This window comes from Gymnogyps californianus, chromosome 25 (assembly GCF_018139145.2).
Source record: "Gymnogyps californianus isolate 813 chromosome 25, ASM1813914v2, whole genome shotgun sequence".
NCBI lineage: Eukaryota > Metazoa > Chordata > Aves > Accipitriformes > Cathartidae > Gymnogyps > Gymnogyps californianus.
The window spans coordinates 7,605,647-7,630,597 of NC_059495.1; the positions used below are offsets into that span (position 1 = coordinate 7,605,647).

Below are 24,951 nucleotides of genomic sequence, written 5' to 3' on the forward strand. Positions count from 1 at the left end.
AGACAGGAGATCGCAGGGCCAGAAAACAGGTCACGCAGTCGTCTGGCAGTGTAAATAGCTCCTCAGGGAGCGAAGCAAAGCCAGCAACCGGGAGAAGACGAGGCTCTGAGATCAAGAGCCTCTCGCACCTTCTCTGACACCTAAGCCCCCATCTACAATAGCAGGTCGACCTGCGGCTGACAACCTGCATTCGGCAGAAGGGCAGATTGAGAGTGCAGATAGGACTTTGCCGTCGTGCTGGAATGTGGCCAAGAGGCATGGTTAGCATCTCATTTGCATACCCAGTTGCTGCTTTTTTTTGCTTTTTTTTTGCCCACCCTTTTTTTTTTTAAATCAACAACGAATTCAGAGTCCTAAAATTTGCTTCTGCTTGGTGCGTCTCCTCTCTGCTGGATGGACAGCAGAAGATGCTCGCGTGGATGCTCTTGGGGGGCAGAGTCGGTGCCGAGCGGCTCCCAGCGACGCTTGCAGGAAGCCAAGCGTCGATTGGGTTCGTTCGTTCTTTGAAAGTATGGCGGGTCTTTATGCCCGAAAAGAGGAAAAACGGGGTGTGGAAGCAAAAGAGGACTACCTTTGGAGGTGGAGCGGGACTTGTACACGTTGCTGCATCTCCCTGCTGTTTGTGATTGCTGCCGCAGGGCAGAGGAGCGCTTCCCAAAACCCGAACCTGGGTCCCCTTTGTACGGCAGGAAGGTGCTATAGGAGGTGAGAGGGAGACGGTAGATGGCTGATGTGGGTACCTTGCCTGGACTTTTGGTTGGGCTCAAGTGGTCTGAACTCCGATCTCTGCAAGGATTTGGATTTGGGAAGCCAGGTTATAGTTAAAACCGGATTTTTTTGGCTAATACCCTATTTAGCAGAAGGGGAGAGAATGGGAAACTTCTGGTTAACCGACAGCATCTTGTGTGATCGTTGAAGTGCTTGTTTCGTTTTGTTCTTGGAGTCAAACCACCCTGCTTTGAAACCAAAGCACCATTTTGTAATAATGTTGTAAACGTTCAGGGGAAAAGTACCCAATTGACGTGTTTCAGCCCATTTTCTTGTAGCTGAAACCGCTCGACCTGCATTTGTAAATCGCCCTCTCCCAATCTCCCCATTTTCAGTTATTTTCTGTCAAGTATCTTATCTCCCTTAAAACTTTTGTGCAAATTACTTGTTCCTTTGACGTTAAGACATAAGACAGCTGAAAGCTGTAGCGTGGACGGGCCTCTGATCTTCCAAACCCAGTTAAACCCAGTAATCAGACTTTAAGCTGATTTGAAAGCTAGTTGAGCTCTGCCTTCAGTACTTTTTTATCTGTGATTTTAGGGAGAGACGATCCTGTCGCGGAGCAGGGACTGGGCCAGGTAATGCTCTTAAGGTCCTTACCGCCGTCTCTCCTCTCCTGTGACTGAGTCTGAGCTGTTTGTAGCTGAGATGGAGCCTCGGACAAAAAAAAATGGTTTCAAGTGACAATTTTTCACACCGAACAAACAGAGGGAAGGAAAAGACAGGAGACATATGCCATGTTTCTGCCCTGATTTTCCACAGCCATCAGCTGCTCTCTAAAACAAGTCAAGAAACAAAAAAAAAAGAAAGAAAAAGAAAAAAACCCAACCCTAAAAAGGGCTTCATTTCCAACAGCAATTACCAAATGAAGCCTCTGCTTAATGGACATTTTCAGAGGGCATGGACACCGCTTTGTGCTTCTGCTTTCTCATTATGACTCTCGCCCCTCCTAGCTGACAACCTGATAATTCTCGCCGATAAAACAATCTTTTTGGGTTACTGCTGCGTTCCAGCGCTGTCCCCGCTTGCCCGGCTTGCCTTGAGACTTGTCAAGATTACAGTGAGCCGTGAAAACATAGTTAGCGGGTGGAAAAAATAGATATATTAAAAAAACCCAAACTACAAAATAACAAAGCAACATGCTCTCTTTTTTCTGCTTCCTTTCCTAATTTTCTCTCTCATCCCCACTTTCCCCTTGTATCTTAGTAGTGCTTGTCCTTTATGAGTCCGAATAAAATACAGAGCTGATTAATATTGCCTTTGAAACCAAATCTCTAAATCTTAATTCAGCATAGCAAGGGTTTCTGTTGATATTGGAGGCCACCAGAACTTCCAGCGAGTCTCTCCCAGCAGAGCAAGCTGGAATCTCCTCTGGAATAAACCCGTCCTGTTGTGCATGCAGCACCACACCGAGAGCCACCACCGTGGCCTTTTGGAGCACCTGTGATGAAAATCAGATTTCCTTGCAAGTTACGTGGGTGCTGGGCGAGGCAGGAGCTCTGAAATACCCGGGAATACGGTGCTCGAGGGACGCCTGGGCGCTGCAGGGAGATTTGCAAAGGTTTCAGCGGGGCTTTTTAACCTGATGTACGTAAACCAGTAGAAATCTAGAAAGGATAGCTCTGTTCTTCCCTGTGTATCTTTAGCTGGCTAAGAGCAAGTTTAAGTTAAGCTACAATAAATTAAATTGAAATACAAGTGTTCACATGGAGGCATACATTGGTTTAAGTGCACAAGTTAGAAAATGATTGAGCTTTGTAGCTTTGCCCTGTAGGCAAGGCCCAACAACTCATTTGGAAACAAGTTTAGTTGCGAGAACTTGTGTCACACTTAACCATGGTTTAGGATTAATCATCAGTCAATGATTAAATTGAGTTAATGTAAGTTAGGATTGAATTGATTTAGGGTGGTTCACATCGAGACAGTCCTGGTTTAACAAATTGATTTTAAAGAGAAACTTTTTCTTCAGCCCGGTACGATTCTGTGTATTGAACTGACATTCAGCTGAGGGGTGTGGGCTTTTAATTCTGTGCCTGTTGCGGGGCGATAATTCACACACAGCAAGGCTCCTGATCTTTAAAACCCCTCAGGTAATACAGCGAGTCGCAATCCAGTCGTTCTGCCTTTCTCCCAGCTTCTCTCTTTTTCAGATCTCTCCTATATCCAGAATAAGAGCAAGACTTTTAAGTGCTGGCAAAGCGATAGCGCTATTCAGATCCTCTACAAATAGCTGACACAAAGGACCATGCTCACAAGGTGCCCAGATATCAGCAGATCAGCCTGAAATGCCTTCACATGTAGGACCTTCCAGCATTAGACCATGGCACTACGTGCTAGCTCGTAGCACAACGAGCCATCTCTCTAAGATATCCCAGAGGAGGTATATTTGGTTTAGGGCTGCTTTGTCAGCGTTTCTTCTTGCTTTTACTATTTTCTTTACAAGTAAGAAGAGAGCGAGCTGGCACTGTCCTGCCATGTGCCCCGATCTCTGTTGAACCACGGGGATGTGCTGTATGGGCACCCCAGATTCCCACCTTGCCTGATTGAAAACCAGAGCACTCATTTTAGAAAGAAAAAACCAGAAGGAATTAACACTTTGAATGTTTCTCGATCATGGCAAAGCCAAAGAAGGATGATGTATTTCAAAGAGTGAAAAGAAATTACATTACAAAAGGTAATGCCAGCGCTTAGCAAACCCTGATGTGAAAGAGGTTACACTGCATCAGAGTACTTTCTGTTGAAAATGGGAAGTTTCACCTCGCACCTGAGGTGTGAGACATCTCACCATGGCAGGAGATGACCCGAGGGCGTTGAATTGTTATTGCAGCCTTCAGGGTGGGGAAGGGTGAGGAGAGAGGTGATGAACCACCACCTGCGTCAACCGGGGTGGTAGGTGTCATGCTTAAGAGCTTGGCTCATTAGGGTTGGATGGCTTGCGAGTTTGACGATGAAACTTTGGCAAAAGGCAGTGCTGAACCAGGGCTGTTGCTTCCTTTCATCCCCAGGCGTGCGTGAAGCTCCCAGCAAATACCAGTAGGTTACACTCTGGGAGAAGAGAGAACAGCAGCAGACAGTTGTTTTCCTGAGTGTTTTGTAGCAGGTTCTTAACTGTGCATCCTGATTTCAGAGAGCACATGAGGTGGGAGCGAGACTCGGAAGCAGAGGACCAACATCCTCTTGTATTAGGTGTAATACAAAATATTACTGCTTCCTGAAAGCCTGCTGCTTTTCTGTCTGTTGGTCGTGATGGCTAAAACATTAGCACCACGATTTGGAATAAAATAGTTAGAGGAAATGCCTGGCACCTCTTTGCTGTATCATTTTTTTTTCCCCAGGGAGGAAAAATGTCGCAAATTTTTGTCTGAGCGCATGAGGGGGCAATAAGTAATCCCGTAATTAAGAGCTGCAGCATTCAGCCTCGGGTTTGCGCTGTGGCAGGAGCCTCTTGGGCTGCTGCATCGCGTGGAAAACGGCCTGAGAACTGACAGCCTCCTCTTTCTCTCTTGTTCCCCTCTCCAGGTCAAGCGTCCTCCTTCACGCAGCAGCCCCAGGACCAGGTGGTGATCGCTGGGCAGCCCGTGACGCTGCTGTGCGCCATCCCCGAGTACAATGGCATTGTGCTGTGGATTAAAGATGGGCTCGCCCTTGGAGTCGGACGGGATCTCTCGAGTAAGTCGTGATACTACCTTACCTAAACAAGGAAAATGGGAGCTCTCCCTGCCCAACAGTGCAGGTGCAGCCACAATATTTATTTTGAGAGTAATGAGTGTTTTCGTTTCAACTACAAAACCTTCCAGCCAGCTCAAACGTAAGCATTGAAACTTGGAATAAACAAAAACTTTTTTCACTCTGGCTTGAAACAAAAGAGTTGGTTTCCCACAGGTGTGATCTGACCCTTTGGAAAGTCTTGCTGTGGTTTCGGTTGACTTTTGGAAACAAATGTCATGTTTCCAAAATGCAGGCTGAAATGTTTGTAAATGTTGAAAGTGCCTGTTTTGACAGTCTCAAAAAAAAAAAAAAAAAAGAAAGTCTCTGTTTACTTTGGATAAACGTGTTTATCGCAGTCCGGTGGAGCCCACAAGTACTTGTGGCTTCCTTAAGCTGTACTTCTGGCAAATTATAGTTTGGTAATAAAATTCCCCAGACTTTTCGTTACTTAATCCCATGCATGCATTGTGATTGAGGATTTATTGCAACTGGCGAAGACTCTGGAACAATAGTAGAGAAGTTATACAGCTTATTCTATGTATTTTGCTGGAAAATACTGCTTTTTTTAGTGAAATATTTCACGTGACTAAGGGAGAGCGTTTGCTTGAAAGCCAGGAACCTGGGAGGGCACCAAGCCCTTCCAGGAGCTGCAGCCTTGTCCCCCTGAGCACAGCAGAGGTTGTACACGTGTGACGTTGCCTCTGCTCGACTTCTGCAGAGCACAGGAGACCTGAGAGGGTTTTTCTCCAAGTCAAGCAGCAGCAGCGGCGTTCAGAAACCAAGGGAGGATTCTTGTTTCTTGGTCTCCAGGGACCCCGCTCTTCTCTAAAGTTCAATGCCTGCTTTTTCTTTTCCTCTTTTTTTTTTTTTTAATACATATAATTACTCATTTCTCAGACTTGCCTGAGTGAGCAGTCCCCTCTTCAACTGTTTTTTCAAAGCTCTGTGCCACAACTTTTACATACATTAGAGAGCTGAGCTTTCCATACAAGACCTTGCAACACGAATGGGTAACAACAGCTCCACTGAAGTATGTAGCTTACGTGAAAGACTTCCACAATTAAAGGAGCTGGGGCTGCTTTAAGCAAGAGGAACTGCCAGCTCGCATGATACCAGCTCAGCCAGTCATCTAATTAGCTAAATACAAACAAACCCATCATTTGTATTTCTTGCGGTTCAGGAGAGCAAATCCTGCTGTTGATAGCTTGCGAAACAGCAAAAACACAAGAGTGTGCCAGGCTGCCTGCGTTACACAGTGCATTAATCACCAGCGCAGGGAAGGATGGGGTGATGGCAGCCTTCCTTCTGTGGTGCTTCAGATGTCTCAAAACACAGGGCAGGCTGATCAGGGCTGTCGGTACCCCCGCAGACCCCTGCCCAACCTTTACACACACCTAATAGTGGAAGTATTCCGGGGTTTCACCACAAGCATGTGCACGGCTGACTTAAGGAGTTAAGGAAATCCCGTGACAGGTCTCAGAGGAGCCGGAGGTGGTGGATTTCCTAATGGAAGGGCTCGTCCCTTTTCTTAGGGATTTCAGCTAATGCTCCTTCATCAGCACTTCTTTTTTGAACTCTTAGGGCAAAGCCTGCAGTCTCTTTCCTGAATTTGGAAGGCCTCGCTCTCTCTTTTTGGGCTGGCTGCCAAGGAAGGGAAGAAGCTGCCTGGCGTTTGCTGTGGGACGGCTGGGGCTCTGGACCCACGCTCTATACTCTTCGTTATTGGACTCATCGGTCCAGCTGCCTCCTGACTCGTGCTTTGCGTTCGGCAGGTTATCCACGCTATCTGGTCGTAGGAGACCATCTGTCTGGAGAGCATCACTTGAAAATCCTGAGAGCCGATCTCCAAGATGATGCTGTCTACGAATGTCAGGCCATTCAAGCGGCCATCCGATCCAGACCTGCCCGGCTGACTGTTCTCGGTAAGTCCCGTCTCCCCATCAGATTGGCGGTTATTTGCTTTTTTTTTTTTGTGTGTGTGTCCTCACGGTTGCACTGAGTGGCTTTTTGACAAAATGTTTTGTTGCTGAATCAAGAGGACTGGAAATCATTCCATTGTGAGAGCGACGGGGGTGCATCCTGAGAACGGTAGCAAAGGAGGGTGTTGAGGGAGTACAGCCATTCTGGGATGAGTAACACAGGCACAAAATGTTTGGTACTTCAGCTCTACAAATATACATGCCAATTCAAGAGTGTATGTGCATAAATTTAAGGACACAAAGAGTGTCTGTGCCATCAGTGCGATATGCGTTACCCTTGCTGCAGTGCTTTTCTGCGGCAGGACCAGGAGGAGTCAACCACTTGAGGAAAGGCTGGTTTTCGTACTGTCTTCATACTATCTATTTTCATACATACGTTTTATCATTGTGCGTTTCTCAATAATTAATCTTTCCCATGAGCAACACAGGAGGATGCTGCATGGGATTGCAAACGGGAGACAGCTCCCAACATCTTGTAAAGTCCCTTTTTGGGTGGGAGGTGGGAGAGTAGCACTGGCAAAGGTCAAGGGCTTTGTTGGCAGGCTGGCAAAGCGGTTGTGAGTGCTTATCAGGAGTGCTGGGAAAAGGCAGGCTGCATCAGTGAGACTTCCCAGAATGGATGTGGCTTCAGAGAAGTTAATGAAAATGGTATTTTTCTTGAAAAGCTTGAACAAAAACCAGTCTGTATTGCTCCCAGATACATCCTGTTTATTCAACCCCCATAGTGAAACTATTTACATGTTTAAGTTAGTTTAAATTGAAGTTTGGGGTTGATTTTTCCTTGTTGGTTTTTTTCCTCGTTAATTTTCAGGGAAAAAAATTCTTAAAAAAAGATCCAAACCAAGAGTTTTAGTGCTTTTAGCCAGATCAATGCTAATTAGTCTTTAGCAGCCCAAAAAATTGAATTAAGGTACTAGTTCTGGTTGAAGATGCGCCTTATCGGAGCACACCACCGCGAAAACGAGTTCTAATTTCTGGCTTGTAATTTCCCCTAAATTTGTTTTTCTCTCTCCGCAACCCTACCAAGTACCCTACCCCCAAACTTACACAACCGCCATCTCTTCCTTCCCTGACCCCAAAGATAATGACGATTTTCTTTTGATCCATCCTTCTGCTCAGCCAACCCTTTGCAGCAGCTCAGAGCTCTGACATGTGCCCACACATGAAAGAAGCCTGCAAAGGAATCGGAAAGCAGAGCCCGGCTGTCAGGGGGGCTTTCTCACTTACCGACAACCTCTGCAAGCTGTGTCACCTTCCCCTCCTTTGCCTGGGCTCCCTCCTTCTGTTGTGAAGGCAGAATACGTTGCTGGAGCCAGACAAAAGAAATAATGTTATTTAATTAGAGCTAAAGATTTCGAAACTAATTTAGTCCCAGGGCGCACGGGCGTACGTCAGAGCTCAGAGCTGCTGCTGCAAAGCGTTGATTGAGCAGAGTGATCTTTTTTATGGATCAAAAGGAAATCGTTATTATCTTTGGGGTTATGGAATGTGTTGAATAGATGGTAGTTAATGTTTATGTTGAATATACATGGTAGCTGCTAATTGGTACATTTACCTAAGATGTTCAGCAACTTATGTTTGCAGAGTGTTTTCCTTTTAAGAAAATAAAAGTTATAGCGCGTTCAACTTAAACCCGATCGATAAGAAGATGGGGCTTTGCAACCCGTCAGTAGCACATCTTTCACTTTAGATGTATTTATGCAGATGTTCTGGGGAAATGTAAGGCTGGCTGGGGAGGTGCGAGGGATAATCCACACCCTTGGCAAGGGGCTGGAAGGTCGTTAGCAGTCAGCAGCTCGCACCCTGATACCTTTGTGTGTCCTGCCGCGCCGGCAGCGAAGGCGGACGTTGCCACGGGTGGTCTGCGGTCTGCGTTTTAGCCAGCCCAATGGAGGGGAATAGAAATGGCACATTAAGAGTAGATGCCTCCAACACCCCGTGTGTTAAGAGCTAGCGCTGGCTCCTGACAGCCGGTTACAGCATGCGGTGCGTCAAGCTAAACGTAGTGTACGTTAGGGAGACAAAGCGCGTGTTCGTACAGGAAAATGGAGAGACGTTTTCGGTGGTTACAGATGTGTAATGCCACCAGCTGTGCAGACACTTCTCCTCTTTGGATCCGGTGCGTGCCGACTCGATGAGCCTGCTTTAGTCGTGTGCTAAGCAGCTGTCTCCGGAGGGACGTGGATCTCCCAGCTTTCCTCTCGCTGGGTTAGGAAGGGATGTGACAGGCTACCTGAGCTGCCTCCTTTAAAGCAGCAGCCTGTGGGGCATTCCTTCATCCCAGTCTGCCCAGCTTCACCTGAGGCTGCAGGCATCACCTGGGCAGGAGACGATCCCTAAGCTGTCCCCGGATCTCCGTGCAAACCTTGCAGCTCTCGCAGAAACGATTTGTCACAGCGAGAGCAGAGCTGGGAGGCTCTCGTGGCTGGGAGCCCACCGTCTGCTGCTGGGTTTGCCAACGACTCGAGGGGCTCGTTAGCCAGCCGGGGATGTTGCAGGCAGTTCTGGGGAACTCCATCCCACTCTATCACACCCCAGCCTTGTCTCTGGAAAATACTTTGCCTGGGTTTTTTTGCGTGGGTTGGTGCCGCCTTGTCTGTTCTTGCCAGCTTTTCCACTTCCTTGGTATCAAGAAATCCCCTAATGCCTCCCAATTCAGTTTCCAACTGCTGTCATTCATGTCTGACAACAGCTTTATGGGGCTGATGCCTCCTACTTCCCTGCTCAGATGCAGAGCTACACCATATTTTAATTCAATATTTAAGGTTTTGTCACATTGTTTTCAAATCTACATAGTTAAATGTAATGGAACAGATCATTCCGTAGCCTTGGAAGTCCAAACATTCAAACAGATGAGCCTATTAGTGTCATCGGCATCGGGGAAAATCTTTTATTTGTAGAGTCTCAGGGACAAATATTGCTCAGGAACCCGTCTAACCCATCCCAAAGCTGAAGGCCCCCCCTTCTCCAGGTCTCCCTCACCTTCCCTCCTACCATTGCCCAAATTGTCCAGGGAAGGAGCCACTGCTCTCTCTCCTAGGGATGTCTGCCCCAGCGGGGAAGGCAGCGGCTGATACAGCTGAGATGGGATTTGGGAGATACGGAGGCATGCACATTTTCTGCAAGCAAAGGATGTCAGGGCAGCAGTTTGGCAGGGGAGCCCAAGCTAGGCAGGCTTTGGGAAGCCACTGGAGGGCTATTTGCTACCTGGTACATCTTTAATTGCAGGGCTTCTTAATTTATGATCTATTTAACTGAGCTGGGGTATTAATTAAATAAAGTAAGAGCCTGATTAGGACTTGGAGAAATTTAAAAATAAAATCAGGCAGCAATCGAGCGAAATTGCAAAGCAAACACTTTGGCTGTAACCACTGGAGAGTTCCCTCCGGTCTTCCATCAAAGCTCGGAGCAGGGAGGGCAAATACAAGAGATTATATAGCCAACAGATGTGTGTTGTTAAAATATGCATCTGCCAGCCGTGTAGTTTAAGGAGCCAGAGGGCTAGCTTGTGGATCCTTCTGCACTCGGGGGACCGTGAATGAATTCGAGGCCCCGCCAGCCGAGCTGGGATTTGCAGACACATTAATTAGTGTTGAGTTCCCAGATCTCGAAGGCAGCCAAGCGAGGAGAAACTTTGAAGAGAGCATTGGCTTCCCCGGGAGGGAAGAGAGGGGAGGGGAAGAGGGGAGCCCCGGCTCGCCGTGCCGATCTGGCAACGGCGTTGCGAAGCCTCAGCCCACGATGGCCAGGGGTGGGCAGGACCCGCGGTGCCGGGAGGGTGGAGGAGTCCAGGTCAAGCAAAGCAGATGGACGGCGAGGTGTTGGGGAAGCTGGATGGTAGAGTGGTTGCTCTCCTTCACTGGCGTCTTGGCAGGAGCATCCTAAGCCTGTCCTGGTCTGTGGTCCTCCCCAGCACGAGGTGTTGATGCCTCCAGCCCTGCCTTGTACCACGGGCTGTCCCAGCAAGCTCCTGTACACCATTAGCTCTGCAGCTCGGCGCAGGGAAAGGGTTGGTCCCAGAGAGATGCTGGCGGGAGCTTGGCGACAGCCAGGACAAGGGAACCATGGGGTGTGAGGAGGGAGGCAGAGGAGCTACTTCCAGAGACTTAAGGTGAATAATTGATAGGCAATTAACTTGTACATTCACCTTTTATGGTCCAATTCCACTGTCTGCTCCCCCTCCACGGCCTCTTCTAATATTAACTCTGCCTTCATGTGTGTCCCATTAGAAATAAAGCTTTCTTAAATCAACATGAATTATTTAACGCTACAGATTAAGTTAATTTGAAGTGAGAGCTCCTGTCTTTTAAGATGACACAAGCCAGGGACAGGAGAAGAGGAGGGTCACCTGGGTGTCAAGTGCATTCATGTTCAATCACAACCCTTTTCCTCTTTTTATTTTATTTTTTATTTTATTCCAATCTGCTTTCCAGCCAAGTCTTTCCAGTCCTCCCCTGCAGAGCAGAGTAAGCTATTTCCATTACCAAAATGATCGCTGGCAGCTTGAGACATCTGCGTTTCCCAGCTTTCCTGCTCTTTAGCGGAGAAAATAAAGAGGCTATGGCCTGGGAAAGGCCATTTTTCAATATTTGTTTGTAATGCTGAGCTGCAGTGAGAAAATGTGAACTAGGTGATGTTTCAAATCCAGAAACAGTTCAGCTTGGAACCATCTTAATTATTTTTCCATACTTTTTAACAGAATTCAATTCTCTGAATGCAAAATTCAGCCTAAGCCAGCATGTAGAGTCAGAATGTCAATTCAGAACAAAGAAAGAAGCGATGAAAATGTGATCATTTTCTTCCAGACAGTCTCTTCTCCTTGAAAAAGTTTGGGCCTTCATGAAGCTGCATTTTCTGCTGGGAATGTTTTCAGTGGCGCAATAGCAACCGAGTCTACTGGGAATGAAACAGAAACATCAAACAATCAAGCACAAATCCCAAATAACCTAAATATTTGATGTCATGTCTGAGCGGCTTAAGTTTACAGCGCTCTGAGCCAGCTCTTTTTGATAGCAGAGGGTGGATGGGTTTGCTTGCTAGCATCCCTGCGTGGCTCCTGGGGTGGGAAGGTATCTCCACAGGCTTGACCGTACCTAGCCAGGCAAACCCAGGGTCTCAGAGGTGCTTGGTGCTGTACAAATTCAGGCTGAAAGGCAACCTCTGCCTCGTGCAGTCTATAGCTGGAAAAATAGATCAGAGAGAGGTACTGTATGCTAAAAACGCAGCTCTAGAGATGGGTCTTCCCAAGCTGGGTTTCACCTGGGCGTTGGGAACTGCTGCTCTTCCTCCGTTTCGGAGGGGTTTGCACCCTGCCTGTCTGGAGGAGGACGGCAGGGCGGCATCCGCATGAGCTCCGCTCTCCTTGCTTTGAAGGAGACAAGCAAAATTGATTCACTTACATCCCCATTAAGCACATCTTAGCTGGCTGCGTGTACTAGGGTGAAATGCTGTATGGGACGTGTCCACCGGCCTCGGGCTCTGCCAGCCTCGTTGCTGTAGAATAATGACTTTCCGATGACACAAATACGGGGAGGGGGAAGCTAAGAAAGGGTTTTGTTTCGCACTAAATATATACCTGCTGTTCTGCCGCTTTTGCCTTGTGGTTGTAGAGCTGCTAAGACAGGGAGTAGTTCGGTGTGCCTAATCGCCGTGAAAATGTGAAAAGCTCCTTCCATAAGGACCCTGGAGGGAGTTTCCCAGTAGTCACTGGGAACCCTGGACCTTTTGCAAAGACAGCCCAGTTTGCATGCTGCTTGTGACAGCACCCTGATGGGCGTAAAGCCTGTCCCAGGCCAATAGGCGCAGTTAATACGCCACTGTGTGACCAGAAAATTTAAAAATACATATATATATTCATCAAATGCATTAAAAATGATAAATATATTCCTTCCCAACAGGACAGGGCTGTATCTGAGCAGTGGCTGGTGTTTAATTGCACGGAGGGAAGTTCATCTGGGCCAGGCCAGCACTAAGCAGATGCTGCCTTCGCTCCCTCAAACCCAGGTCCGGTGTTATCGGCTCACACCATTTTATGAGTCGTCTTGCAAAATTCGTGTTTTTGTAGAGCCCTGGGCCCCAGGGTTAGGTGATACCACGAGAGTTTTCTTGTTCTGTACGTAAATTAATGGCTAGCCTTCGGCGCCGCAGAGCCAGGCTCGAATCCTGAAGGACGATTTGTGTGCCTGGAAGCCTGTCTGTTTTCTTTGAACTGTATCACTTGGCCTACCAGCAGGTACCACCTCTCCCATCAAACTTCACCTTGCTTATATCCTCAAAGCCGCAACAGCATCCCTACCTGAATGCTGAAGACTGAAGGACCACAGAGTAAATAGGAAGAGACACGGTTAGAAATGATTAATGTTAGGGTTCCTGTGCCAATCTGTGATTTCTCGTCTCGATGCGGGGAGGGCCTGACCCGTGTTTTTATCGAACACGAAGCATTTGGCTTCTCTATGCAGAGTCTGCTGGTCTGTACCCAACTGATGGATGCAAAGCACATAGAGCGGATAAAAAGCTGCTTTTTATCTGTCATCCCTTCAGATGCAGTGGTGGCTGCATCCCCTTACCTCTTCCCAGCCCCTCTTGCTGGCGCTGCCCACCTCCCTGCCCCTCGCGCAGGAGCTGTGAGCAAGTACTCCCGGCTGTGATGGCCGTGAAGTTGCCATGAAATGGTGTGTGTGGGGATGCTTGCTGTGTGTCAAAATCCCTCCGTCCTGCTGTGCTCATCACTTGTACTGCTGCGTCTGGGCACAAACCTCTCTGCATCTCACCCCCAAATCCTCCTCAGTTTGCATAAGGCATCCAGGAGCCAGTGCGCTCTCTGCATCGCACAAGCCTTTCCCCTTTGCATCGTATACTGCATCAAATGGCTCCTGCTCCATGCAGTGCCTGCAGACAGGGGAGATTATTCTGCTTTATGCCCTTTTGGATCACTGACACCTTGCATTCTGCATCACACAAACCAGCCCCGCGCGCATGCAAATCTCTCTTTGCTTTGCACGCCTACGCGCGCTTCTCCCTCTTGCCGATCGAGACAAAACTCCCCCATCTGTATCCTACCCGCGCTCCTCTGTATCTGCATTATACATACACGCAGCAGCTCCTTTTGTGCCTCTCACGCATGCATGCACGGATGCGATATAGATTGCAGCGCTATGCGTTCGGGCCGCGCTCGGTGGCTGCTCAGCCGGGGGGATCTGTCACCGCTGGGAACTTGGTGGGTTGTTAGTGACCTGACAAAAGTATTGACTGCCTCTCCCCTTGTCAGCTGGCAGAGAAGAATGAGGCCCTCGAAGCGTGACACCACCTGAGCGACAGCCCCCGCTTTCTTATCGATCCCCCCTAATGAAAAATGAACCCGAGGCTCGGCAGGGGCAGGGCCAGCCGTGAAAGCAGAGAAGACGCTTTGGGAGAGGATGCGTAAAGTGGCTGTTGAGGTGTTCCTGCTGGAGGATGCCCGCCCACCCCAGCTCTCTGCTTGTGGCCAGCCTGGAGGGATGTGTTTTCTTGGATCTGAGAGCTTTGCCAGCCCTATCCTGGGTTGCTTTTTGCACGTCTTGCATTTTCCCCACTCCTTTTTAAGTGTTGTCCAGCCTTGCACCCGCCGGGCCTGTTTCTGAGCTGCTCTGCCAGCCGTGATAGAGTTCAGCCCTCTGTCGTGGTTTAACCCCAGCCGGCAACTAAGCACCACGCAGCCGCTTGCTCACCCCCGCCGTGTCGGGATGGGAGAGAGAATCGGAAGAGTAAAGGTGAGGAAACTCATGGGTTGAGGTAAAGACAGTTTAACAGGTAAAGCAAAAGCTGCATGTGCAAGCAAAGCAAAACAAGGAATTCATTCACCACTTCCCATCAGCAGGCAGGAGTTCAGCCCTCTCCAGGAAAGCAGAGCTCCATCACATGTAATGGTTACTTGGGAAGACAAATGCCATCACTCCGAACGTCCCCCCCTTCCTCCTTCTTCCCCCAGCTTTATATACTGAGCATGACATCATATGGTATGGAATATCCCTTTGGGCAGTTGGGGTCAGCTGTCCCGGCTGTGTCCCCTCCCAACTCCTTGTGCACCTCCAGCCTGCTCGCTGGTGGGGTGGGGTGAGAGGCAGAAAAGGCCTTGACTCTGTGTAAGCACTGCTCAGCAGTAACTAAAACACCCCTGGGTTATCAACACTGTTTTCAGCACAAATCCAAAACACAGCCCATACCAGCTCCTATGAAGAACACTAACTCTATCCCAGCCAAAACCAGCACGGCTTCCTAGCACAGTTCCCAGCTGCAGCTAGCATCCCCCTCAGGTCATGGTGGAGAAAGAGTTGGTGAAACCTCTGATGAATCTCTCTTCTTGTTACAAATTGTCCTGGTTTTGGCTGGGATAGAGTTAATTTTTATTCCTAGCAGCTGGTATAGTGCTGTGTTTTGGGTTTAGTATGAGAATAATGTTGATAACACACTGATGTTTTTAGTTGTGGCTAAGTAGTGTTTATACTAAGTCAGGGATTTTTCAGCTTCTGATGCCCAGCCAGCAAGAAGGCTGGAGGGGCACAAGAAGCTGGGAGGGGACACAGCCAGGACAGCTGACCCAAACTGGCCCAAGGGCTACTCCATACCATATGACATCATGCCCAGTATATAAACTGGGGGGAGTTGGCTGGGAGGGGTGGATCGCTGCTCGGGAGCTAACTGGGCATCGGTTGGCAAGTGGTGAGCAATTGCACTGTGCATCACTTGTTTTGTATATTCTAAGTCTTCTAGTAGTAGTATCATCATTTTATTATTATCATCATTATTACTATTTTCTTCCTTTCTGTCCTATTAAACTGTCTGTATCTCAACCCACGAGTTTTACTTTTTTTCCGATTCTCTCCCCCATCCCACTGGGTGGGGGGAGCGAGCGAGCGGTTGCGTGGTGCTGAGCTGCTGGCTGGGGCTAAACCACGACACGAATCCATCGCAATGCTCTCTGTTCCTGGCATTTCTGAGTGGCGTTTGCTTTTGATGCACCTGTCAGCGTGTCTGACGGATGTCGGCTTCCCATCTGATGGTGGGACAGGGATGGCTTTGGGGCTGTGGCATTCCTTTTAGCTCATTGTGGGCTTCAGAACTGGATAGCTGCGTCTTAATGACTGACCTGTGGGTGTCCTTTGTAATTGGTGGGCAAATAACCTCCCCTGCCCCAGGATATTCATCTCATGCTAAGGTAGAGGTTGGACAAATGGCCTTCTGGAAGGGGCTGTCACTCTTTTTGATGTTAAAAGGTGCCTGGCATGCTCAAATTAGGAGTTGACTGCGCAGACACACTTAAGTTTGTTTGGGGTGACAGCAACCACCCTGCTGCTTCCCAAGAGCCTGCCTTGGGCTGGTGCTTCCTTACTGGGGTGTGCAAAGAGTTTTGGCTGCGGGCTCCCTGCGGTCCCTGCCAAGGCTGGAGTTAGAAGCTGCTGTGAGATGAGTAGTTTCATAATTCACTAGTCGGTGGCTTGGTTTTGCAGTACTGGGCGATGATGTGGGTGCTGAGCTACGGCAAGGTGTAGGAGGCAGTACCCCAGACACAGCTGTAAATGCACAGTACCTAAAGGGATCGCTTTAGGTGATAAATCACGAACAAGGGACTACTTTAGGTGGCAAGGAGAGGTGGCAAGCGTGGACATGGCATTGGATGACCTATCCAGGACCCCTGTGCCCAGCCTCCTCCCTGCTCCTGGGAATCAGGCTGAGGCTTTCCCCCTGGGGAGCAGGCATGAAGCCGCGCTATCGGGTTCCTCTAACGTGCTCAACTCTGACCTCCGCAGAGAGAGACAAGGGATTCACGGCAAATTATGGATTTAACACCTATAATGAATCTCCATTACAGCATGAAATGAGAAAGGAAAATGTAGCTAAATGGAAGATCTCCCCTGGGCAGCAAGAGACTGCAACTTATGAGAGGCTGGGGAAAATGAAGCGGGGGGGGGGGGGGGGGAAGGGAAAAAAAAATCAGGAACTAGGAAAAACCTTGTTCCTTTAAATATTGCAAAACCTTTGTAAGCCACTGCTTGCAGGTTAGCAGGGACATGGATTAAAGGCCAGGGCTCAGAGCTGTGACACATCAGAGGTTTCCAACTCCATCCTTTCTGCTTGTCATGATGAGTGGAAATGAAATATCATTGGGTACTGGTCCCTTGGGTGCTCAGGACTGCCGGTCCCCAGCATCCAGGACCAGGACTTGCCCTTCATCACATCACTGAGTGTAGCCTGGCCCTGCATCAGTCATCTCCCTTTAGGAAACACCAGTGGAGCATCCTTCCCGGGCAAGTGCACTGACGCTTTTCAGCTTAGACTCACTCCTGACTCCCAAACATGTGGCTCCTGGGGTCCCCACCACCGTAGCATCCACCTCTTGCTGCCCACCACTTCAGTGGCTGCTTCCATAGGGTTAATCCCTCTCCCGGGACATCAGTGCAGCCAGCTCTCCGGCAGCGGCAGTGACCTAAGAAGCGATTGATATTTCCGAGGCTCCTGTTGAGCTGGGTGTGGGAAGCAGAAACTGGAGCGGAAGCATCACGCTGGGTGTGATGCAGCTGGAGATGAATTCCCACGGGGAGGAGCTGTCAGTAGCTGGCGGCTGGGTGGCTTTGCTGGAGATGCAGGAACGAAGATGGGCTTTAGCAACAAAATATGGGCTTAGCACTGGCGGGGAAACCATGGAAGGGGCACCCGGCGTGCTGCCTGCTTGGCTTGTCCTCCTGGCTGTATGGGTGGAAGGGGAATCCGGTGATTTATGGCCTGGATGGAAACACACGAGTCCCGGGTTCTTTTCTGTGCTGCCAAAGCCTCTGTGCGCGACCTTGAGCGAGTCCTTCAGGCTCAGATCTCTCCCTTAAAGAAAGGAAAAAAGGACCGGGGTGAAGCAGAAACAGGAAACTTTGGGTTATAAACATGATCTGCCTTGTACCCTGTGCTCGTTGTGGTTACGGCTGCGATGTGGATGACATCCAAGAGGTTTTGGGCAGTCAGTTATTTCTGGGGTTGGGCAGTGGCGAAGCAGAAATGCTGCAGAGTCATAGTTTTGGAGACAAGTGTCTGTATTCTTCTTTGAGTCGTAAATCAAGTAGGAACTGACCTCTCCTCCCTGTGACCCAGTGGCACACAAGGGATCCTCTTACCGTCCTTAACTCACGGCCATACAGCAGGGATGTATGCCGGACAGCTTGCGATGGGTTTGGATAATCCGGGGAGCATCCGCGTACCCGAGGTGGCTGTTTCTTATTCAAGTTGTTGCTAGGGAAGTCTGCAGAGATTTCTCATAGTGGGTGAGAAGTGACTTTCAAATCAGAGGCAGCCTGAAAAATTGCAATGGGAAAATAAAGTCTTTCATGATATCACATTTAATTGCTAACAAAGACAAAAATCACACCTCTCGCATAGTGAAAGCCCAGATACCAGCTGCCCGTATGTATTTGATTCCAACTGGTAGGTTTAAAAGATGCAGAAGGTATTTAATGATAATGATAATGATTTACATTTATATAGTGCCTTGTATCCACTGGGATCACAAAGTGCTTTATATATCTATGGATAAAAATATACTGGGATAACAAGCGCTCCATCCGTCACCAAATCACAGCCACTTCCCCAGCGAGGCAGCAAGCTGTTCAGGAAAGAGTTGCTGCATTTCCAGAGCCGCTCTCCGTCCTCGCTGCTATGGCACTTGGGGTGCTGTACGGTAATTTTGTAATAAAACCAGGTGATAAAAACACTTTAAAAACAACAATGTCATAAAAAGGAGAACCCTCGCTGTCATAAAACTGCACGCAGCAGAACAGGAGGGGAAACTTGAAAGGGAGAAGGTTATAAATAGGGACTGTCGCCGTCCTGGAAATCAGCTCTGGAGGAGAGCTGTCTTACAGCTGCTCTGGGTTAGAAGGTGAAGAGCTTGCCCAGCAGCAGCAGCATCTCCAAAGGGCAGGTACCAGCAGAGCTGGGTCGAGAGGGACCTCCCAAGCTTACTTTGGAGGTGGCAACGCAGGGAAAGATCCCGACACCTGAAGCTGGAAAGATGTTTCTCCCTCCGCGCCCTGCTTTGTCGTGCCGTGGAGCAGGTCTCCCAATCCAGCCGCCTTCCTCCTCCAGCTCCCTGAGCGAGCAAGCGAGCTCTGCCAGCGGCACCGTGCTTTGCCGGCTGAACGCCGGTGTCTCTCCTAGGAGGCAATCGAGCCTCGCTGGCCCAACATCCACCACCTGAAAGGAGCCGCTCGGTCGAGACCCTTTGGTGGCAGCACCTCGCTCAGCCGGGGCTGGGAGGCAGGGGAGGGGAGGAAGGAAGGGAGAGAGAAATTGAGGCTCTTAGAGACATTCATTCAGAATTCATAGGCGCAAAATTGCAGTCTGCATGGATTTGTTTCCTTTTGGAAATTACAGGAAACTACAGGCACCAACAACTGTTATTCAAATAGCCACTTTAGATGATTAGGATGGCAGGAGGCTGTACTTACACATGCAGACCCAATATAATCAGACGCGAGGCAGGGCGGGAAGGCAAGGCCAGGCAAAGGGAAGCTGAAGGAGCTTATAAGCGTAAGCAGGCAGCAGGGCGGCTCTGCGGGAAGAGGCACGGGGCCGAATCCAGCCCCGCTGTTGTGGTCTGAAGCAGGAGCATCCTATTAGCTTCCCCTGGGTTGGAGAGCTGGCAGGTTTGGGATGATAAGGGAGAGCGCGGAGCTGGGTGGCGGTTCCTGGAGGAAGTTTCTCACCCCTTGTGAGCCGGCAGGCTGCGGGCAGGTAGTACACAGGTACAAGCACCCTTCCCTCCTGCCTGCAAGCAAGGGCTCTCCTCTGCCCTGCACGTGCATCATGGCCCAGAAATGCATGCTCCTCGCCCTCTACTCCCTTGCCTTCTTGCACAAGCATGCATGATCACTCCCTAGCCTGTTATAAATCAAGAAAGAGGGAAAGTTTTTACCCACCCTGAATTTATTAAAAAAAAAAAGAAGAGCCACACGCACGCGTAAAACCCTGAGCAAACACTGTTTTGAGGATTGGCCTGAGGGTCAGCAACGAAATGGAGGCAAAACATCCGAGCCACTGAAGGGTGGAAATTGTATAATAAAAATAGACTCTGCAGTACAAATGGATAGAAGGATAGACTCCCGGCGTTTTATCCAGAGAGCTGTTTCTTTTACTTTTAAAATGTTTCTCTGGCGTACTAGTGGTGTCGTGCGGTGCAGAGCGGCCAAGAGCATCTCATCCTCTCCCTCGCCGCTTGTGGCAGCGTCTCCCGCTCAACCAAACCCTCTCTCTGTGATGCTGAGCCTCCTTCCTGCGGATGGACAGCTTCCAGCAACCTGCCGCGTCTTCGCGAGTCGCTCAAGGTGTTTGTAAATGTTTGCACACAGGCGAGCAACCCATCTGCGGGTGTGTTGGGCACGCGTTGGCAGCCGCGAACACGTGGCTTGGCAAGGTTTTAGCTGGAAGCGCCTGCAGCGAGCGGCAGGCACACGGCAGGCATCCAGCGCTTCGCTGCAGGGCTGGACCCAAATACGAACCCTCTGGGGCCCTTAGCTTGCCAGACCCACATCCTCAGCGATGCAAGAGCCCTTCTCGGTACCTAGCTCCTTTCCCTGGCTGCAAGGTTACGGAGGACTTTACGTACCATCAAGCTCTGCTCCCGGCTCATCCCGGCAAGCGAGTCTTGTTCTAAAGCACCTGGGTGAAGGACAAAGGTGGATGCGCGTGTCTTGGAAGGGAGGGAGACCTAGAAGGACAGAGCAGGAGGTCTTGAAGGGGCTAACTTTCAGGCACAGCCAACTCAGAAGGAAGCTTTGACACCTTGCATGGGTAAGGAGACCTTCGCGAAACCTCTAGGCTCTCCTTAAAGGCGGGCAGCAATCAGCTAGACCCTTGCTTCTTCCTCCCTGGTGCTTTTTGGGGTGACCTTGAGCGTGTGTTGGCCGGTCACGGATGCTGACGAGCTGCTTTGCACGCTCCAGCTTCCCTTTCTTGTCTTTACAAGTGCTTTTCTCTTATCCAGTAGTACTTTGCAAAACTTCACAAGCTTTTAGTGGCAAGACTTTTGCTAAGAGGCTGTTGATAAATCTGGAGTAGACGGCAGGAAGGCTTTAGTGCCCTATTCTCTTCCTTTCCATTGGAAAAAGCGGCTTATCTGCTTCGGAGAATACAGGCTCTTCCTCCTTATCCACGCTGAAATCTTATCTAAACTGGTTCAGGTGGTGGAGCTGAGAGAAGGAAATAATTAAGCAAGAGACAGGTGAAATGCTGACATTATTATTACTTAAATGGCCCAAACCTTTTACCTTGTGTATTTTTTTTTTATTTTACTTTTTTTTTCCTGCTGATGATACATAACAAGGGAGAAATCAGTTTTTCCAGGTTATCTTACCCACACACACACACAAGCAACTTGGCCCCCCTCCTCCCCGCCCAAATATAAATCTCGTTTAACTGGTTCTGTTGGCAAGACAGAGAAATAATTAAGGCGAAGGTGGCTGAAATGTTGATGTTATTACTGTAATGCAGCAGCCTGTTTAGTTTCTTTGCCGATGAAATGCAACCAGGGGAAAATCAGTTTTAAAGATTACCTCCCAGAGATGCAAATTGAGGAGCGGAAACCATGTAGTCAGGAAGAAATGGTCTCAAACTAGGAAACATTTCAAAGTCTGTGACAGTCTCTTAGGGGCTTTTAAGACCACAATTTACCTTTTGACTGCATTCTATTTTCTCTGAAATCCTTTATTTCCCTCTTATTTATTGACTGGAGAGACAGCACAAAAACGAGAAAGTGATTCTCCAGCCGCTGGTCTTAAAAATCCATAGAAGAAAATTATTCTCAAGAGGGCGTTTTTGTTGTTGTTGTTGGGCTCTTTTTTTCTTTTTTTCCCCTCCCCCCCCTTCTTTTTTAGCACTCTCTCTGAACCAGGGCTTAATTGAATCACTTTGCTATAGAGGGGCCTCGAACTGGAAGGTATCAAGGTCAGCGCCATCTCAGAGCGAGAAGCCCTGATTAGAGAGGTGGGAACCATGGCAATAACACGGCGGGATGTGGAGCGCGTCGAAGGTGGCGGGTCTCTCGCCATCCGCACGCAACGAACGTGTCGGGAGCCGGCGGCTGCATCACAGTGACGTGCTCCAGATGGGCTTCCTCTCTTTGGGGACAGCACTCTGGATTAAGAAAACGTGCATCTATGCTGCTTGGATTAGCATCGCGCTCTTGGATTAGCATCTCTCTCTCGCAGCGGCAGTGGGGGATTGATGAGCCTCCATGCCTAGCTTTGCAATTCACGCTGTTAACATGCGCTCCCCTTCCTCCCGTACACGTCTCAGGGTGCGATTGAGTCGCTCGCTCGCTGCCGGAGCGAGAAAGCCCTCTGCTTGCAGCAGAGATGTAGGGGCCGCTCCCAGCCGCACGCTTCACCGTGGGACGGGGAGGCAGGCTGGCCGGTGCGTGGTCTCTCCCAGCAGGTCAGCTCAGGGATCTGCAAAGCACCGGCTCAGTGACGGATGCTTTTCAGCAGCCCTAGAGGTTACCGGCTAACTGTCCTCCACCCACCCCTTCCCAGGTCTCTCCAAGGTTTCCACCTTCCTCCTAGGAGCACACGCGTCTCCATCCTTGTCTCCCTTCCAGCTGGCTTTAGCTGCAAGCCCAGAGCCTGGTCCCAGCATCGCGTCCCCTTGGCCTTGCCCCTGCCCTGGTGACATCCTGCTCCCTCTTGCTCCTCACGTGGCGGTTTCCCCCCACCACGCACGCAAGCGTGTCGCGCACACGTTTCTGTCTGCGGGTGTTCCCTGCCAGGAATGATACTGAGACGTGCAGAGAAAGAAAAAAATCATAAAGAAGTCCTGCAGTGCTGGCCTAGTTAGACCGTACCCAGCTGTGAGCTAACTCTGCTGCCCAAGCGAGCCCCCCGGAGACGGCTCTGCTTGGGAGGGAATAACTAGATTAAAAAATAGTGCATCAGCTTCAGCTAATACGGCTCAGAATCAGTGCAGCCCAGTAATTAGAGCCTAGATCTTGGAGATTAAATCCTTTTAGGCCATCCAGTCTTTCAGCTAGCTGTGTTTAATTACTGCTGGCTCCTCTCGGCCCTGCCTTTGCAGAAGGGACCACGTTAGGACATCTCCGAAGCCTCCATCACCAAGGATGCCTGCTTGGCGATACTTTTCTGCTTGGTTTCTGAGGTGTCACCAAAAAAGATCTGGGCAGATCTGCAGCAAAGTCGTGCCTGACCATGCTGCAAAGGTCGAGCTGCGCATCTCCTCGTTTCTTCCTCCAAAGCACTTTGGGTGGTACCAGGGCTTCGGTCCTCGACAGGCAGCACAAGGATGTCCGCAGCGGGATGGCGGTGGGGTGGGGAGGACAGGGAGCACCCACTGCTCTGGGTGATGCCTCTGGGAGAGCTGAAGAGGGGTTACAGGCTCAGGAAACCTCCCATTAGATCTGGAGCAAGGATTTATGTGCACAGGCTCCTCAGATCGGGCTGCTCCATTTTCTGGCTCTGTGGCTTTCTGTCTCGGCTCCCCAGGCAGGACTTGGAGGTACTTTGCTTCCTAGTGCTGTTCAAAGGTACCTTTGACTGGTGCAAAGGCAGCAAGAAGGATGGAAGAGTAAAATTGCAGAGGTTTGAAAAGTTTCTCTTTTGGAACGAAGGATTTTGCTACAGTTGAACTGAAAAATGACTGATTTGGGCAAGACCTCCACCAGAACAAGACCGTTTCTTTTGAGCCCACCTGCCTTGAAAATTGCCGCCCTGGGTGTGCATGTCCCCATTTGCCTCCCTGGACTTAGACATCCCCCGTGCTGCCATGCGGCATCTCCCGTGATGTGCTGTGTTGTGTCTTTGTGGCCCGGAGCCCCAGGCTCTCTCCTGGAGGCAGGAGCTGTATCGCAGGAGCTGCCCTGTATCGCAGGAGAGGTTTGGGGGGTTTGTGTCTGTTAACAAGACTGAAAAATGAAATCGGAGCCGTTAGCACCCGTCTCCCAGCTTTCTGTGTAGCCTGTCTCCTGTTCTTCCTATCTCCTCTACACCTTATCTGATTTCTGCTGCAGGGAGGAAGAGCATCCCTGGGGCTGTGGGTTGAGGCAGCGGGACCCCTCGCCCTGCAAGTCCCCCCAGCACCAGGACACCGTGCTTCCCTCCGCGCCTCCCATTGCTGCGGCGAGAGCACCCTCTCCTGTCTCAGCTCTGCCTCACTGCATTTTTTCCCTGCTCCCTTCCCTCGGTAGACAGCGGTGCCGAGGCTTCTCCATCATGTACCCGGGTGAGGACGTGGGTCCGGGGACCCAGCAGCCCGGGTGCCAGGCTTGGCACCCGCACCTTGCCCCAGCGCCGTGGCGGCGTGCGACCCGGTGTGCTCCCACAGCAGCACTGAAGTCTGTTAGGAGAACTGAGGGAACATTTAAGTAAAAAACAATTTCTAGGAGAGGTCTGTTATAATTACTAATTAGATCTGGTTATAATTATCTCTCTTTGCAGTCCCATACCTGCCGCAGAATAGCTCCAGTTCCTCCTAACAATTAACAGAGAAAGTCTTTTATGATACACTAGGTGATTACATTGCAATTGCAGCCTCCGTGGCGAATGCTGACTTATTAAAGAAGGACCGATATTTACAGAAGAACATTGTGATCAAATTAGGCTAAAATTAACTGGAGTAAATTAAGAATACCAAGTTTTTTCATCTGCTTCCCTTTCTTTTCTGCCACAGAGTCGCCTCTGGGTTCGTTCATAATGCTCTGTGTTGATTGCGGTACTTGACTGGGCAAAAAAATACAGAAAGCAGCAACAACCCATTTCTCTGGTTTGCCTCTGTGCGAAATCTGCATTCGCATCTCCCTCTCGCTCGTCCACCTCCTCCTGCTCTTATAATGCCGAGCCACAAAACTACAGGGCAAGACCCAAACCTCCGGTATTTGCAGGCCTCCCCCCCTGTCCCCCCCCAGCTTTAATAAGCTTGCTAAAGGCTCTGCCTGCAAGCCTCTGCTGCGCTGAAAGCCGCCTCGAAGCGCTCATCACACGCTTCCTGTTCAGGGCCTGGGTTTTCTCAGAGCAATATCAAGAGGGGTGGATTTCCCCCAGCGATGCTAAGCCCAGCGCTGGCTTGCACTTAAGGCACGCCTTAGTAAGTCCAAAGTGAAGGCTGGTGCTCAGCGTTAGGAAGAATCATGCAACGAGGAATTTGGAGATTTTTTTTTTTTTTAATAGCAATCGGCCAAACAAAATAATCGTCAGATGGTTTGAGGGTTTTTTTCTTTTTTTCAGCCCAAACCGAATTACTGGTGAGTGGAGTGTGATTTCTAGGAGGGTTGACTCCGTCTGTAGATATCTAGAAAGCAGCTGATGCAGACAGACTTTTGGCTGTGGCAGTGTGGGGTGGGTTATGTGGACTGTTGCTTTGCTTCTCCCAAGTAGGAGGCTGAATCATCCTAAATAATAGGGTAGCAGAGGATAGTGGAGGTAACGAATAATATAGTCGCTGGCCCAAGCCTCTGGATAAATTATCCTTCCAG

General features: G+C 49.6%; 1 protein-coding gene across 1 annotated transcript in view; it reads left to right on the forward strand.

Annotated features, from left to right (window-relative positions):
- The window catches only part of KIRREL3 (kirre like nephrin family adhesion molecule 3), a 143,528-nt gene that overhangs the window by 38,819 nt on the left and 79,758 nt on the right, over positions 1 to 24,951 (forward strand). Inside the window, exons 3-4 of the mRNA XM_050911061.1 lie at positions 4,288 to 4,437; positions 6,249 to 6,398. Of these exons, the coding sequence (XP_050767018.1) occupies positions 4,288 to 4,437; positions 6,249 to 6,398 (300 nt within the window). The remainder of the gene's footprint in view (positions 1 to 4,287; positions 4,438 to 6,248; positions 6,399 to 24,951) is intronic.